At 39.3% G+C, this 18,248-nt stretch overlaps 1 protein-coding gene across 1 annotated transcript in view; it reads right to left on the bottom strand.

Annotated features, from left to right (window-relative positions):
- Window positions 1-9,633: 9,633 nt before the first annotated feature.
- LOC133000246 (contactin-4) overlaps window positions 9,634-18,248 on the bottom strand; it is a 44,325-nt gene continuing 35,710 nt past the window's right edge. The window contains exons 19-21 of the mRNA XM_061070130.1: window positions 14,130-14,310; window positions 10,995-11,107; window positions 9,634-9,852 (exon numbers count right to left, since the gene is read on the bottom strand). Coding sequence (XP_060926113.1) covers window positions 9,634-9,852; window positions 10,995-11,107; window positions 14,130-14,310 — 513 coding nt within the window. The remainder of the gene's footprint in view (window positions 9,853-10,994; window positions 11,108-14,129; window positions 14,311-18,248) is intronic.

Genomic DNA, 18,248 nt, shown 5'->3' with positions numbered 1-18,248 from the left:
AGGCCGAATTTTGCAGCGGCAGAATAGGCAGCTTAACGTCAAAGGAGATTGTGCAGCAGTTCTGCAAAGTGGGAATGAGTCTTGAAGGAGTACATTGACATAAGTTGCTGAAATTTTTGACACACTGCGCCTTACCATGTCTCCAGTTTGAATGATGTGTCAGACCAGGGAGGCTGAACATGCATATAAGGCTGTTAAATGCTATCTTTGTCCCAAACGCACATCTGAACGTTTTTTACTTGAAACATGGCATGAATTTCAGTTGGTACATTTCTCCTCCGTGTCGGACTATTAAAGTGAATCAGTTTGTTCATGACACAGAGATTGTGAGGTGAGATCAGGAAGCTCCTGGTGAGCTCTACGGAAATTCACACTGCTGATGATGTTATCTGCCCAGACAAACGACTGAGGGATAAACTCCATCGTAATCCGTCGTACATTTAATTGGCTCAACCCGGATCTGAGCTGCTGATACCAATTGTATGTGTGTATTTACATAACGTGATTGAAGATTGTGCAAGCAGGTAATATTACTCGAGTGAAAGTCTCTGAAAATACCTTTTGGTAAGATGGAGGGTTTCTTGTCATGAATACAAATGTTTTCTCTTTCCTTGACGTTTGATTTAACCCTTAATGGTTGCCTTTAAATAATTTGGCCGCGATAAATGATGTGCATGCACAAAATCACAGGCATATTCTCTCAGCTCAGATCAACACAATGAGCAGTTTGGCCATACAGTCAGCTCAACACATCAAAAACACATGAAACCATTATGACATTAAGACGCAGCCCCCCATTTCTGGTCAAATGGAACACCATCAAAGGCCACATTACCAAAAAAGTCAAAAACTAAAATAAATTAAAAGTTAAACAAATTATCTTCCTCCACTATTACCATCATTGAAAACATACTCACCCATAATAGTTTGGTTTGTTAGCCTCAACAGCCAGTCACATACATACAAAAAGTACAATGGGCGTCGCCTCCCATCTGATGATTCACTATCACAAGCGCACAAATATAATTTGACCCAACCCATCCTCCTTTGCCATCTGATTCATCTATTACCCTCTAGTAGGCGCTGCAGATCGTAATCCACTAAGCATCCCATTTGAAAAAAAATATGTTCCCCACAGACAGAAGGACACTTGACTCTGCCACAATCATAATGTACATGCAGTTTGAATGCATGCACTGTTATTTTACTGAAATTGATAATGTTACATTATTTTGTTGTATGCCATTTACCTGACACTTTTATCCAAAGCGATTTCAAATTGGTGCATTCAACATCTATGAGGGGCCATTCAGGGTTCAGCGTCTTGCCCAAGGACACCCCGGCATGGGCTGGGGTTCAAGCTGCCGACCATATGGTTAGAGGACGACCACTCTACCCCTTAGCCACAGCCATTGTCCTGTTCTTATATTGTCTAGTGTCATGAAGACATGTAACTGTCTATGTCAACGACTTTGTTATTTTTTTATATTGATATGAGCTGTTCACTACTAATTCACTCTAACTTGGTTGTGTTGTCATAAGTGATTATTCCACAAAACAAATGCTATTCATAAAAGATAAATTTGCACTGAAAATCACACGCCACGGTACGCACAGTGTGGTTTTAAATTTAAATACAAAATACTAAAAAACTGTTTTGAGCTGCTTGGAAGGTTTTTAGATTTTTTTAATACTTGGTAATCAGTAAATGTATGAACATGTGCTTTACATTAAATAACAGTTTTTGAAGGGGTGGTCTTTAAGATCATAGGTGGTGGCGGGACCTCATGCTCAGAGGAAGTGACGAACAAAACACACTGCTATGTATCACAAAGCAGTACCCAAATGCAGGTGCAGAAGCAAAGGTTGGGGAAAGTGAATTTCACAAAGAAACCCAAAACAATGATTTACAGTCTCTGATGGCAGGTGAAAGAACACAGGAGACACAAGACTGAACAGAAACATGAGGGTGAACAGGTGAACTGACAGAGGAGAATACTTATATACACAAGGGGGCAGGAGAACAGAACTCAGGTGTGACACATCAGAACAGATTCAGATAAGCACAAGAGCAGGGAAATCAGACAAAGACAGGAAGCCAGGGACAAATGCAAGGAAAGACCTTTCAAAATAAAACAGGAAACAAAGACCTCAGAGTGCAAACGAAGAGTCCGACACAAGTCGCAAGTCCTCAACACAAATTGAAAGTCGTTCTTAAATGTCCAAACACAAAGTTGAACAAAGGACTGAATCATGACAAACACAATGTGATGTATACATGCACTACTCATTGCATGTTGTTTGAGTAGCGAGTGGAAAAAACTGAAAAAAGGCAAAACCTTTGATTAAACTGCAAAAAAAGTCAGAAATATGTTTCATGTGATTTTATCCTGTTGCCTTTACGTGGCTGCAATCATATTAACCTATTTTTTTTATCAATGAAGGCACATTACCCCTTTACCAAATTAAACTACTTATTTTGAAGGGGATTCAAAAACAACAGTTGTATTTGATAAAGAACATATATACGTTTTCTGTATTTTTTTGCACATAGCAGCAACAAATATTTTCTCCTGGACATCATGATACAGTGGAATAATGGTGTCAACAGAGAATGAAGTCACACTTCCTCCGTGTGTTGTAATCTCTCTGTCTTTGTGTTGGAAGCTGGTCTTGGCCCATTTGTGTTAGTGAATATGAATCCCTCCCTGACACTGTTGGCCATATTTAAAACAAATAATGCAGTGCGCTCTCTAAACATACCTGTTTGAACGTGCTGTTTGATTGGCCTGTGATTTCTGACCTGCAGTAACTGAGCCACGTTGAGTAACAGCCAGCTGAATGACTCAGTATGAAGAACCCTGAGCTGGAGAATCAGCTGTTGTTGATTTTATTATGAACACACTGTTGATGCAATCAACAACAACACTTTTGTCAATGAGTCCTAGCCACCGCTGTTACAAAGCCCTGGTCGCTTTTTAATAAAGATTTGTACTGATATGAACCTATTGTATATCCAAACACAAAATGTTCTTATTTTAAACCCAATAAGATGAATGTTTTTTAAAATATTCGAGCCACATACAGACAGAGATTTCTGGAATTAGTAGAATGTAAAATAATACTTTCAGGGAGACTGTCACGGTGTGAGCCCTTTAAAGTAAGATGCACATATACACACGACAAAGACACTTTGATTGAACCGGCTCCGAGGAATCTGTATTAGTGTAACAATGCGTGTGTAATGTCAGGAGACTTGACGACAAATCAAGATGTATATATAGGTCATAGAATGCATGGGATGTATTTTGGCATTGACATTATTTATTTTAAAAGTGTTTAAAAAAGAAAATGTATTATTTGTCACCTGTTTCCTATCTGCTGTACATGTGCTTTGCTGTCTGGATTAAGAACTGCAAGAACTGTGCTGGAAGGTACCATTGGCTTATGAACAGAGGTTCCCGGGGGGAGGCACCAATTATGGAAGAGTTAGAGGGGTGTGTCATAAGAAAAATGCTGTTAAATTGTTTTTGAGAACTAATATGGACCTAAAAGTGTGTTTGGTATGCTTTGCTATACAGTAGAGAAAGTTACCCTGCTTTGTGCACCAAGTGTAATATCCCTTTTAGAAAAAGGATTATCAAATATTAATCCATGTTTCTTGGTAGGACCGAGCAGGTATAATGGAGGAGTCTGGAGGTCCTGAGAGGGAGTTGAGTTCTTACCTGGAACAGAGTCAAGCCAGTGAAAATTGCGAGGGCACATATTGCTGCACAGGGAATGAAGTTGCAACAGGAAAAAATAAATACACTTGGGCTGCAGAACCATAACTGCTGGGGCCAACCTTACAGGGACACAGGAGTTTTGCTCCTTACCTGCAGTGTGTACACCTGTACACAGCGCAGCATATTCTAACAACACTTTTCTAACTTCGGTGCAGGATGAGACAGCTGTTTGTTCTCCTGTACACAGACTAACTTTATACAGCTTCTGGTTGTGCGTTAAGGGTTCACGTTCACTTAACTTTGCAACACCCATAGACTGTATGAGCAAATTGTTGCTGAGAACTCAAAGAGCATCTAGTGGTGGTGAATATTATATATATATAGTTATATATAACCCTATAACACATAAAACATGTAACATTCTGCCTTCAGGGCTTATTTTGCGGACACACAATTACATTTGCTGGAATACTTGAATTTGCTCTTGTTGATAAAACAGAGCCTGAGAAATGGATGCTCAGGTTGAGCCATGACCTGCACGTCTGTAACTTAGAAACGAGTTAAAGCAACTTTTCATGGGATGGGTTCGATGAAGCTCCAATTTCCCCTCCCTCTCTCTCTTTCTATCTCGCTGTCTCTCACTCTCTCACACCTACACACATGTACACATAAGGGGGTGGGGGGGCAGGTCCTCATAAATCCATCACACATCTTTCTGCACCTAGACTTTAATTGCATGTGTATGCTCAGTGAGGTTTAGAATTTAAATACAAAATATAAAACTGTTTTGAACTGCTTTGAACGTTTTTAGATTTTTTTTAATACTTGGTTATCAGTCAATTTATGATCATGTGCTTTACATTAAATAACTGTTTTTGAAGGGGTGGTCTTTAAGATGTATATTATGATGTATAACTTAGAGACAAGTTAAAGCAACTTTTCATGGGATGGGTTCGATGAAGCTCCACTTTCCCCTCCCTCTCTCTCTTTCTATCTCGCTGTCTCTCACTCTCTCACACCTACACACATGCACACACCAGGGGGTGGGGGGGGGGGGGTGGCGGTCGTCATAAATCATAAATCCATCACACATCTTTCTGCACCCAGACTTTAATTTATAATGCGCTAGGTCAGCACTAAAAAAGACAGTATAGACTTACACATATGAGAGAGAACATAAGTTCACAGGATCTACGTGTGTGCGGTGATGCACGACAATCTGTGTTTATGAGAGAAAAACAGAGTCAGTCACACACACATAGCTTCATAAATTGGATGAAATTAATGTATATTTTTGTCTTTGAGCATATACACAGAATCAGTAACAGTTCCATGTATCTGGCCCCTGGTGGTTCTCTTTGTTCCGAGTCCGACTGATTCATTTCTCACAGACTGTCTGCAGGTGGTCAGACTGGATGTGTGTGTCCAGACATCACCAACCTGTCGGCTTGGGCAAAATAAGGACTATGGTGATTTTTGTCCTAGTTTGATGCTGTAGTCCACATCTCATTCCTTCTCTTGCTTTCCATTACAAGTACAACTACAAAAACATATTGCAGTTCTACTTCTTTTTTGTGTCAATATCTAAGATAACACATAGATGGAACTTTATTAATGAATCAATGAATCAGGCATTCTGAGTTAAAATTCTGTGGGAGCTGCCACCACTCTCTCACATTCTGTTGTATTTAAGACCTAATATCTAAATATGTGGGGAGAGAGACTTAAAAATGATCATCTGGTATCGATCGTGTGATGTGACGCTGTCGGCTCATCCCACCATAGCTCATCAACAAATACAAGATGTCTGGTGTTTTTTACACCTAAAGTCGTTGCGTCACACAAGTTTTGGTTGATGCGCTCCTCCTCTTTCTTAGTCTAATCTCTCTCTCTTCATTCACAATCTTTCTTCTCACGCTGCCACTTTCAGCTGAACCTCAACTGTGTGCTTGTGTCAGTGCAACAATTTAACTACCGTTCTTTGTGTCCCAGTTCAGCAGATGATTGGCTGTTGTTGTGGAGGTCTGAGACATGTGCCATACATTCGCCATCTTTGGTGTTCCGGATTATTAGATTTGGAATTCTTCGAGTGGATGGTCTTCTCCCTATTAAATGTTTCTGCTTTAGTCTAATCTAATGTGGGGCAGTGCAATAACCCATATAAGTTCTGAAAAGTTTGTGTTTAACTTTATTTTATGTTGTGAGAAATGGATCTAAGAGTTCATCAATCAGCAGCTTGAACCGTATGTTTGTTTTTAGGTCAGCGGTTTCAACCATTAGTGTGACTGCTTCTAATTTATTTTTTGTCTGTTGTATAAACTCTGTATTTTCTCATATCCCAGAAGAGAGAAACTGTCTTACATGTATGAAGTTTGTTCTAAAAGAACATAAATCACGTCTTTGCTAAAACAACCACGGGAAACTAATCTCTTGCTAATTTTACCTCAGTCCTCAGGGAATACCTCTCTCCACCTTTTTTTTTTATTGCTGCTACAACCTGTTCAGACGACTACCACCTTATTTCCTGTGATTCACCATCGCACACTCCAGAGAGCAGCGGAAATCTCCGGGGACCAGTTTTAATACTGACACTACCTCCAATAAAGAAGAAGGAATAATAATAATTAGATGAATAAAAAGCGATTAAAGGGTTTCAATATGAAGATTTTATTAAGTCCTCGTCATCTCACAGAGATATCATATTAATACAATGGTATTACATTACTGAAGTAACAAGTTGCAGATTCAGATAAAGAAAGCATGTTAATATTAAATGAGAACTTTCATAGATACACATTTCCGACATCATAATTAGAGATTGAAACAGGAAATAAAAACATTAATTAGGCGAACGTAGAGGGTGAAAGGAACGGCACAAAATAAACTCTTCAATGAAATAATTAAGGATGTTTGGACTGAAATAGATTTCACATAGGCTGTAGCTTTACAGTAGAACAATAGATGTACATAGAAAAATATACAGTCAATATATTCTTAGCACTTAAGTCTTTCAAATAAAGAATAAAGCTCACGGCTACATGAGGGACAAACTGTGCTGCTCTCTGGACGAGATCAGTTCAACACCTGCATCTCTTCATTTCACTTGTCTGCTCAATACATATAATTAAATTTATGACAGTTGTGTTAATATGTCTTGTGATCGATATAAGTAATAACTCTGACATTGCATGTGTTGAAATGACACATCCTGAGTGGAGCGAAAAATCAAACCATCCAAAATAAAAGTGATGCAAAGCAAACAGAGCTGAAACATTTACACAAGCTTTTCTTTACATTTCATAACGGCAACATCACTATAACTTTTCTGCTCTAGCTTTTACCACTTATAGTGACATCCTGTGAAGGCGACAAGTTACTAAAAACCAACGTCCTACAAAATATATTCATCTACATTGTATTTTCATCTGTTCTGCACAAGGGAAATGGTCTTGGATGAGTTATAATAATGTATTGATGCAGATATTCTTCATCATATTAAACAACACAGGGATTTTCTGTAAAATAGCCATTGGTTTACTGTGGTATCCTGTCATGTATTTAAGTAAACCTATGCTAAATTGCAAGATAAGAAGGCTGTTATTCTGAAAGGTCCATATCCATGTCGGAAAGTAGCAAAGAAAAATGCTATTCGTACTGTATTGGATTATTTTTACATGTGCAGCTAGTTTGAGTATTGTGGTGTGTATTTACTTAGCTTAGATGCTTCTGCTTGCTGTTAACAAAAAGCACACAGAATGCACAGAACACCTCTTACTCATCTGTCGATCTTGGATGTACAGTAATGGTAATAATGGCTGAATTTATTTAGTTGGACCTCTAGTCACTACAATCACTTTGTGCTTCCCTCGCAGAAATATCATAAAATATAATTTTACAAACAAAATAAATACAGTTAATAACATTTTACATTCAATGTGTGGTACGTTTGCCCTTCAGTATAATTTAAACAGCTTGACAAGAGGTTTGAAGTATATACACACAACAAGGCAAAGCGGCTTTGTTAAACACTTAAAGATCAGCCAGAGTGCTCTTGCATAAAATCAACAGGGAAAACATTGATGGCAATTCTAACTGTGTGGACGACTGACAGCCTGGTGTTAAAGTGTTAACCCTGAAGATTGTCTGTTTTGATAAATTTACTTATCAGATATAGAAAACTGATAAAACACAACATTATCACCAATTACCTGCTCAATTGGTTTTAATGCTGTTGCTTTTTTTATCTGGGGATTAAACCAGTCGGTTTGACGAATGTGCACAGGTAAGAGGGTGTATGCATTATTTATGAATACTTGTACAACCTCTAGGTACAATGCATCTTGAAATATATTTGCTTTACTACATAAGAAAATCAATATTGTATCTTGAAGCTATAGCCAGCAGTCGATTGGTCATTTCATTTTCTAGCGTATTTGAATCAGTTTACAATACACTCAAAATATCAAGGATCAACACTTTAATACCAAATGAACAGAACTAAGAACTTTTACCTCTGGGTCTATACCATTCATGGGAGTCACATCAAGCCAAGAAAGAATCTGGAGGTTGAGGCAGAAAAGGTGGAAACAGACATGAAACTGGGACATGAACCTGTGCTCATGTTCATTTCACAAATAAAGATAAGAAATTCAACTTTCCATGTTTATCAAATGCATCCTGGAGGATGGCAGTGGTCCTGAAAATAGCCAGATGAAAATACTGTTGCCCACGAGTAACAGTCCAACCACGGATTAGTGGGCATTTGACAACCTGTCAGAACGATTCCCATCATTCAGTTTGGGTTGAGAAACTCTCCATTCCACAAACCTGACATGTAGAAGAAGAAAATCAAAGACCGTAGTCACTCTAATGTCCAAAGCTGAATATGAAGGCATCAGAAGCTACAAAACAAACATAGAAAATATAAACATTATGGAACAGCAGGTCTTCATTGAAACTGGGCACACACATCCCTTTGAGTTAAGACCTGCGAAGAAAAGACAAATATGAATATAAGCAGTCATAAACACTTTGTTTATCATTTTAGTGATAAAGAAAACATCTTAATAGCCTTCAAGGAGGATAAACTGGATAGAATTAAAAAGAGATTTGATGTTGTTTTGTTTTAATGGCTGATATAACTGTATTCTAAATTTATTTATATTTTCAAAATAATTGAAAATGAAAAACTCAGTGATATATAAAAAAACTAAACAAACAAATTTGACAAAGAAGTTTCTACAAACAATAATTGTTCCTTTATCGCCAAGAAATTCAGGAAATATAGGAGCATTAAGTTGAAAAAAGGGCTTTCTAAAGGGTTATCATGACGCTACCTTCATGATAACCTAATGAGTATCCTAAGCGAGAAACACGGAAGAGACCAGTATTTAGAAAATACACTTATTCACTGCTACATTACTTTTTGTATTTAGTTGTTGAGTTAATCAAGAATTAGCTCGGGAATATAACTCCTACTTAAAATAACATCGCCGCAATTTCTTTGTACGCACAATACATTTCGTGAATTTTTTGTAGCTTCAGATGTGCTGACAGGGATGAATGTTTGAACACTGAATACAACTAAACTGTCTGTTTCCTAACTGCTTTAAGTCTGTCTGCTAAACCGGAAAAACTACATTCTTATTCCATTTTTCTCAGGGAGAAAGCTTTTAAACGTGTTTCCCAAAATCTTGAACTCATTTATGAGACACCCTGCTCGCTGACAGACTGAGACACATCTTTCTATTAAAATAACTTTTTCTACCCTCACCCTGCTCAGTGCAGTCTCATTATATGTGAATTGTGAAGGTTTTGTTCAAGCTACAGTAATGGTACTACTGATAAACAGCATCACTCTCACTGGGGATTAGTCACACTCAGTGCTCCCATCCCACTGCTGCTCTGCTCAATCCCAGCTCTGATCATCTTGCATGCTGCCGGCTGCTGGGAACTTACTGGACATCTTTGGTATGCGGATGGGGCCGCTGCTGGTGCCGTCACCCCCTTTGGTCAGAGCTTTGATCTCAATGAGGTAGTCCTCGCCGGAAGGGATCTGCAGCTCCACACTGGTCTTATTGGTTTCCAGCACAGTGGTCCTGCCCTGCCAGCTCTGACGATACACAACCTGGAGGCGGACAAAACGAATCTGAAGGTGAACACCTCGTTTCTCAGTGAGAAATGAAACCTTTATTACTGTTCAGCAGAGGAATGTACGACTTCATTCAATATACTTATTCCCTGTGTGAATAAAAACCAAATCCTGAAGGCAGGGAAAATGTGTGCAGTCAAAATTTTGTTATATCTCTCTGGAGATTTCAAACTGTCTTGTGCGGCTCAGGTTTGGCCTGGTGACTCAGCCTGGAGGAACACAGAGATTTCTAAACAACTAATCCGGACATTTCTTTTATTAGTTTTACTCTATTAGCTTTATTATTTTATATTCATCAAAATGTAGAAACATGTTTTATTGTGTCGTTCAAAAGAAACTCAGAGGAAAGAGAGCTACACTTCATAATTCATTTTTAAAAACCCGGACACGGTTAAAAAATCTTTCAATTCATATTTCACTATTACTATCTACATGCAAACACACGCTCCCTTACAGCAAGAGCTCAACAAAAGACTTCCATCATTAAATCATATCATTAAATGAGCAGAGCTTCCTATCTACTGAGAACACACACACATTTGTACATCTATCTTAGTGGGGACACTCATTGACATAATACATTCCCTAGCCCCTTACCCTAACCTTAACCATCACAACTTAATGCCTAATCCTTACCCCAACCTAAACCTAATTCTAACACTAACCCTAAAACCAAGTCTTAACCCTGAAAAAGTGGGTCAGAAAGTGAGGAACAGCCAAAATGTCCTCACTCTGTAGGTTGTGAGCTCAAAATTGTCCTCACAAAGACATCTGTACAAACACACACACACACACACCCACACACACACATACAAAGCATTATCAAAGCAGTGTTTTTATTACACATACGTATATGCAAAGAGGATCAAACATGAAGCATTGCTGTAGCGGTTGCTAGGAGCTAAATTCCCTCTGAGGCACGACACCTTTCATTTTATCACCTGGAACAGATCTTTTAATTTTGAAAGGCCAGACAGGGCCAATCCATAATGTAACACTGGAGTGTCGAGGTCTATCTGTCCACTGCAATGAGAAAGCCATTTATTGGGATGACAGCAGCTGGAGCTCTATTTGTTTCCCCAGTTGTGGAGTTTCTGTTATTACTCTGACAAACTCACCTTGTATCCTGTCACCTCAGACTCATTTTCCATCGCCTTGACATGTTCCCAGTTTAGAAAGATCTTCGAGTTGGTCAGACTCCACTCGATATTCCCCGGGGGCTGACTGGGAGCTGCCAGAGGTGTAGACACACGCGTTCCAGAAAAAAGAAAGTAGCACAAACGAATGAATGAACCAGTGTCATAGTCTCTAAGGTAACTTTGCATTCAGCCTGGATTTAATCATGTGGTGTTGCAGCAGAATGCTTTTCATTCAACACACACTTCAACCTCGAGGAAAAACTTGGTGAAAAACAGAGGTCAACAAAAAGCGGAAAACTCACGCTCTTTGATTAAAATTTCATTCTGTGAGTGAAAACTCGGCTAATAAGGATGAAATGAAAAGTTCACCCTGCGGCAGCGTGACAGTCTTTACTGCAACGTGATTCAATGAAATGCTTCTGGTCGAGAGGGGTTCTCATTTAGGTGCCGCAGCTGCTCCGGCCCTTTTTTTATATGCAAAACAACAAAACAACATTTGCAATATGAAACATTAGAAAGGCAGTCATAAATATAGTCATGACATCGTAATGGAGGCAGTGTGAGCAAGACAAAGAGATTGAATGAGTGAATAAATTGAACGAGTTAAAAAAACTAATGAAATAAAAGAGATAGGAGTATGAGAGTTTTGTTTTGAGGGAGTGGACTCAGTTGTGTAATTACACTGGCGACCACACGACTACTACAACTGCGGCCTTATACTACTTCTACTACTACTATGACAAAATCCACAGTCAGCATGTTTTGTACATAAATATATTCCAAAATGTTGCATCTACTACAACCAGTTATTTAGTTTGTAGTATCACACTCTCTCTATCTGTTTCTCCAGACTGTTGGGCCACAGACCAGAGAAAGTAACAAAAGGATTTTTAAGATAACTTGATTTGTTTATATCAAATGGCTGTGCTCACTTTTTATCTTCAGATAAACTTTTGAATCCAATTGTTTTGCAGAGGAGGATAACGAATGGAAACGGACTGTTGAGTGTTCTGCTTCATTTCATACAATATTATCACAAAACTGTACCAAAGAAGGAGAAGGTTTGGAGATTTGAACACAAAACACCTAGAGCGGATTCCACAATGATTCCCTAATGAAGAGAAATGTGATCCTGTTGTGTAGACTCAGCCATTGTGTGAAAACATGCACGTATAAGAGGAAACTGCAAAAGCAGCTGTGATGTACGGGAGGTGTGGGAATATAAGGTGGAAAACTGTGGAGAGCTGCATTTTTCAGTCTACAGCAGTGCAGCCATAACAATAGCAAACAAATATTAGGAAATATCATTATTCCCTTATTAATGTGATTAATTAGGAAATATCATTATTCCCTTATTAATGTGATTAATACAATAGTGGGAATAAGCAATTTCCATGTTAACAGCATTTTCTGACGATCATAATCCAAATAAACTCATACTCTGAATGATCACATTGAGACATGTGGACTATTCTGAGCTTGGTGTCATTATGTAGACATGTATACGTCTCAATCTCATCTTAACATCCAATTGTAGCAGTAGTCTATATACAGCAGTGACCAACTGCTTGACTATATGACCTGGCTTCAAGCGTAATGTCGGACGCATGACGCAGTGGACATCATTTTGACGTGAATCATGTGAACTTCATTATAATTTGATACTATCCAGAATAAGGTCAATAGTCTGAATATTGCTGACCATGTAAACTTGTCTTATTTATCTCTCAGAATTGAATCTTCCTTGCACAGATCAATGTAAAAAAAAAGAGAAGGGGTTGATTCATTCAAGGTAAAATAAACTCTAGTAGTCACATTTTTCATTAAGGTTGTGCACTTAGTTGAAGCACTTAAAGGAGTCGAGGTGTCAGTGTTAAAAAGCATTTAAACAGATAAAACAAGGGGAAAGTCAGCTGAAGTGAAATTTCTAATATCAGGTGATATTTCTATTGAACCCCCGTCGACCGTGGAGTTGTGGTAGTGTCAGAAGGGAAAGCCTGTCATCTGATTAATAAGCAGTGGGAGCAGCTGAAGAGTCGGTGCAGTGAAATCAGTTATATGGGGAATGAGGCGAATGAGAAAATTGACAATTTATTTGACTTTGAGCTGAAACACAGAGACAAAAGGAAAGTGTGTGCATTGTTCTTCACTCAGGTGTAAGCACGCAGGTGTGTGTGTGTGTGTGTGTGTATTCAATGGCAGCCATTAAAATGTCAGTGGAAGTTATGACCTGTCGCTTGAAGAGTTAAAATTAGTGGAGCGGTCGGTTAGAAGCTCGGTTCAAATGTTGCTTGTCGTGTTCCTTGACACCCTCAGTTATTACGACCCGAGTGTCATATGCTGCTGGCTTCACTTCAATGGTGAATGTCACTCCACCTTTGGACATTTGTGTTTTTCTGGGATATACTTCCATATCTTCTTACAGTGATTGACATGAGCTGCTTTCAGACAAGCACTAAACTCCAGACAACCTCCTGACATCCCCCTGAGGGGCTGTATGTGAGAACGCAAATGTCCAGGTGAGAGGCTCCAGACTTTGTGGAGTTTCTCCTGCCAGCCCTCTGGTAAAAACTTAAAAATAGCATGACATTTTCCACAGGATTCACAGTGATAATGCCATTTCTAAGCTGTGTCAGGGGGACAAAGAGAAGCCACACACGTAGAAGACATCAACAAAGATGGAGATGGACCTTTTGCTGATGAGAGCAGACACCAGTGTCAATGTGCTGTAATAAAAAACATGTGATCTTCGCAGCGGCATTAACGCGTTACATTCTGCCTATGCATGCCCCCCCCCTCACCTGAACACTCTGGAGGCAGACCCCATTCGTCAGTAATCCTCCAGAGTTCATGTTTGAAAAGAGCTACATGGACTTATTTGTGGCAGCCAACCACAATATTAACAGATATTGACATTCTAATATTTTACTATTTATACTAGATAAAATATCTTTAGCAATCCTACAGCCTGATTTATTTTGTGCAGAGCTGTTCACAGAGGAACCTCTCTAAAATACATTAAGGGTTGGAAAATCTCCGAGGACCAACTGGCTACTCTTTGAGGATAGTTGACACGTGCTAAAATGCAGTAGTTTTGAATCTGTGTGGACTCACGTGGTTTCTTTGTGGTGACGTTAAACGCGGGGCTGCTGGGTCCGAGTCCAGCGCTGTTCTGGGCTCTGACTGAGATCAGATAGACCGTGCTGCCCTTCAAGCCAGAGAGCTGTGCTGTGGTGTTGATAACCTTCACTCTGTCAGCGTCGCTCTGCCCAGATCCGTCCTCCCAGAACAGAACCTAGACCAAAGAAACACAGATTACCACAGAGCTCCAGCCATACTGCCTCCCTTTGACCCTCCCCCTTCTTAAAAAGCTTTCAAATGTGTAAAGTGGTGACAACTGAGTCAAGTAAAACCCTTATTTATTTGCCAATTTCCCACTGAGGGTGTCATAATGTGCTTAAAAAAACAAGCATCCTGGACAGCACAGCCAGCTGACGTGCACAATGTGGCAGCAGCACATGAAATAAAAGCACTCGCTTATGGACAAGCAGATATTTTTAAATGAAGCGATTCTGGGGCATTTCTCCCCGACTTCATTAAGATTTAAAAACATTTTGAGGTCATGTAGGTTCATCTCTTTAATATATTAAACAGTGCTTCAGTAGGACATAACTTAAAAGAGTTATCAGCTCAGCTACTGTAGGTCCTGAGGCAGTCCAACCCACATTTCTTAAAAACTGTATCTGACGATCAGCAATAGCTGGAGCAGAACTGGGGCGTGAGGAGTGCACGGTTAAGGAGCTTGTTGGGATCTGTATTCATGGCGAAATCGTTTATGACCCGGGAAGACGAGACAGAAGAAGCAGACAGGAAAATGTCAAACAGATGGTGTGAGAGTAGCCTGGGTACTTATTCAATTGGCAGCGCACAGGTTTGCAGGGATCTTGCTTTGGAGAAGGCAGAGTTAAGCGACAGGGCCTGGAGTTGCTGATAACAGATGCATCTATGATTTTTTTTCAGCCTACTAGCAGTTTAATTATGGCAGTTCCAGCGGCACTTGGAGAAAAAAAAACAGAAATACCTCAGCAGAAGGGGTATACAGTTTTTTTTCTGTATCGCACCACTTCTAATCTAAACACAAAGAGGGATGAAGAGAGGAATCTGAGGAGATTTAAGCTGTCGTGCTGCATCTTTAAGTCTTATGGAGACAGTCTCAGGCGAGTGTGTGGTTTCAGCAGTTTGTGTGTGAGATGTACAAAAACTACGCTGTACCTGATATGTCTGAAATGTATGTAAGTCCTCTATTATGACATCTGAAATGCCCATGTCCTGACAGTAGTGTAACAAAAAAAACTATTTTGTTCAGAATTTGTATCTGCTCTGCATTTATGAAGCACATTATATGAACAAGCAATGAAATTATCTCTTCCACAGTGAAAATGTTGGACTTCACTTTGAAAAATATCTTAATCTAAACAGTAAATATGTTGGACTTTACTTTGAAAAACTCTTAATCTAAACAGTAAATATGTTGGACTTTACTTTGAAAAATCTCCAAATCTATACAGTAAAAATGTTTGATATTCAGTATGTAGGTATTCAGAGAAGTCCGGAAAACAGGCATATCAGTCTCTCTCTGAACTTATTGAGCAAAGTGTTTTTAAAGTACTTTGAAGTATTCTGAAATGATCACTTCCACAGTGATAATGTTGGAGGCATATCAGCCTCTCTCTGAACTTGAAGCAATGTCTATAAATACATTTAATGACATGTGGCTCAAAGATATAGAGCCAACAGTAAACAAGGGATGACATAAATGTGCACCTTCCTGAATCAGAAATAGAGCAGGGGACTCCGCCACTGTGTATTATGCGGATGGATGATTCAGGCTTCAATCAGTGTCAGACATTTATGTGCATTGTCTGCAATCTCAGGTCAAAGCCCTGTTTATTGATGCCTCAGGGGCGCTGACTCAGCCAGCTTATTATGTACACCGTGCTTATGCAGTCTAAAGTCCTAAAGATGTTCAAAGCATCAACACTGCAGGTGCAAGTCAGTTTCCTTCTGCAAGGAAACAATCAAGAGTCCAAGTGGCTGAGCACAGAAAGTCAAGATGTTTCAAACACGTTCTTCAGTGGGAACAAACCATATTACACCTCTGGTACTTCTACCTGCTCATTGTGGTCTGTGTGGGAGGTAGTGATGCTACTGATTAACTCATATTTAATCATAATTACATTACATATATACATTAATATGGAATTATACGTATAAACTAAAAGACATACATGCATCATTAGTTTAATAGAAATTAAGGGACTGCTTCAGATTTGTCTTAAATCTGCTTACTTACATGTATGGTAGCCATCTCATTCTAGTGTCTCTTAAATTTAGGGGAAAAGTTAATTTCATTAAAGAAAGAGAAGTTGATAATCTTGCAGTTGTGTTGTTTTTTCTAGAGCTGTGTATACAGTACATTAACACACACACACATACCACAGAGATTTTTTAAAATATATATTCAGCATGAATTAGGAATAAAATACATCTGACCTCAGAGATACACACAATGTGTTTTAATGATCACACACTGAATTGTAGACATCTCTTTTGTTTGTTTCCAAAAAGCTCCTCGGGGTACCTTTGTATTCATGGAGGACTACTTCACTAACATCTGAACCACTACTGTGTGTCTAATCAAATCTGTGTCAGATACAGTATCACACTGTCCCAGGTTCATAGCTCTCCACAGGCTCCTCTGTGTTGTCAGTTCTTAACTTCATTATTTTATCTTATTTTGCTCTAACATGGTGCACATTCCTCAATAAAGTTGCATAAAATCAAATTACAGCGATAAAGTGAGGTACAGAGATCCTGGGGCCAGGTAGTGGTGTAGTGTTGTATAAATGGCTGATGTCTGGCTGTGTCGGCACATTAAAAAGCTGCTGAGTGTTGTGATCAGATCTTTTTCACAGTAGGAAAAGCACAGGTTCTTCTAATGACATAAATAATGGCTCTGGTCTATTCGGCTTCCCAAAAGTAGTTCTGAATACTGTGAGGAGTTTCTGTCTGGGCCCAAATTTGATTTAACCTGCCGTGCAAAGATTCAGTAACAAATGTACAAACAATCATGTACAGGTAGGTGGTGAAGATCAAAATGGAAACTCAGCCAAAGACATGTGTCTGCTCCAATCAATGACTGTTATGCCCAATCAACAGGAGGTGCATCTGCAGTGTGTGACTGCTGCGTCGCTCCTCGCTCCTTGTTGTTCACTCCTCGTGTCTATGTGAACAACAAAAACCTTGTCGACAGAAATGCTGGGGCGCTTTTACTTTGAAATTTGCAACCATGTTGCACAGATAGACTTTGAAACTGTCGTAAAAGATTCACCTTCTATTTTGCTGTGAAGCACACAGGAGCAGTGGGGCTCACACGTGGCTGCTTTGACCTGATAACATGGACGACAAAATGAAATGCAAGATGTTCTGCGACGCACACGCCGCTCACACATCCAGCGTGGCCCGAGCGTAAGTCCTCATATAGAGGCTGATGGGATGGGATGCCCGTAATATTCCGACCCATGTGTACTCAGTGGTCATTAACACATGGGTCAGACCACATGCACTGAAACCAATCTACATTTTTATCACAACTGCACACCTGTAAAGTTTCGTGACTGAATTTTGTGTGGTTGTGACATTTTCTTAATGTAACACAACCTGTCCATAGACACACAAAAACACCTGCCAAAGTACTGATGCTTCGAGGACAACTGTGTGCCAGAATGGTACACGCACAAAACAATAATACGATTATTACAACTGAATACAAGTGAGTCAGAACATCAAGGTGTTGACGGATGTTGCAGTGGATGTGGCTCATTTTTATAATCATATAATATATAATTATCAATTTAATTATTTAAAGTGCTAATGTAACGTGTCAAAATGTCTTTAACAGGATCTCAACATCAACCATGGTGAAGACTTTTAGATCTGATGGTGTGGTGCTGCAGTCTGTCTCAAAGGTTTTCAGTTAAAACTGCAGAGAGGGACTTTTTCCTTCTGTTAAAAACTGCAGCTGTATTTACCTCTTTGTACTATCACTCTGTGGTGAGGGCCTGTCCAAGTGCGCCGGCTATTTTCATTCATGCGTGTGAAGTGAAAGATTTGGTGAAGTGGGAGATGGATTGAAGGATGTGGTGATGACTCATGAACCTCTCAGTCAGTCAT

This window comes from Limanda limanda, chromosome 4, assembly GCF_963576545.1.
Source record: "Limanda limanda chromosome 4, fLimLim1.1, whole genome shotgun sequence".
NCBI classification, from domain to species: domain Eukaryota; kingdom Metazoa; phylum Chordata; class Actinopteri; order Pleuronectiformes; family Pleuronectidae; genus Limanda; species Limanda limanda.
Note: the sequence above shows the minus strand (reverse complement) of the source record. Positions and strands in the feature narration are given on the sequence as shown.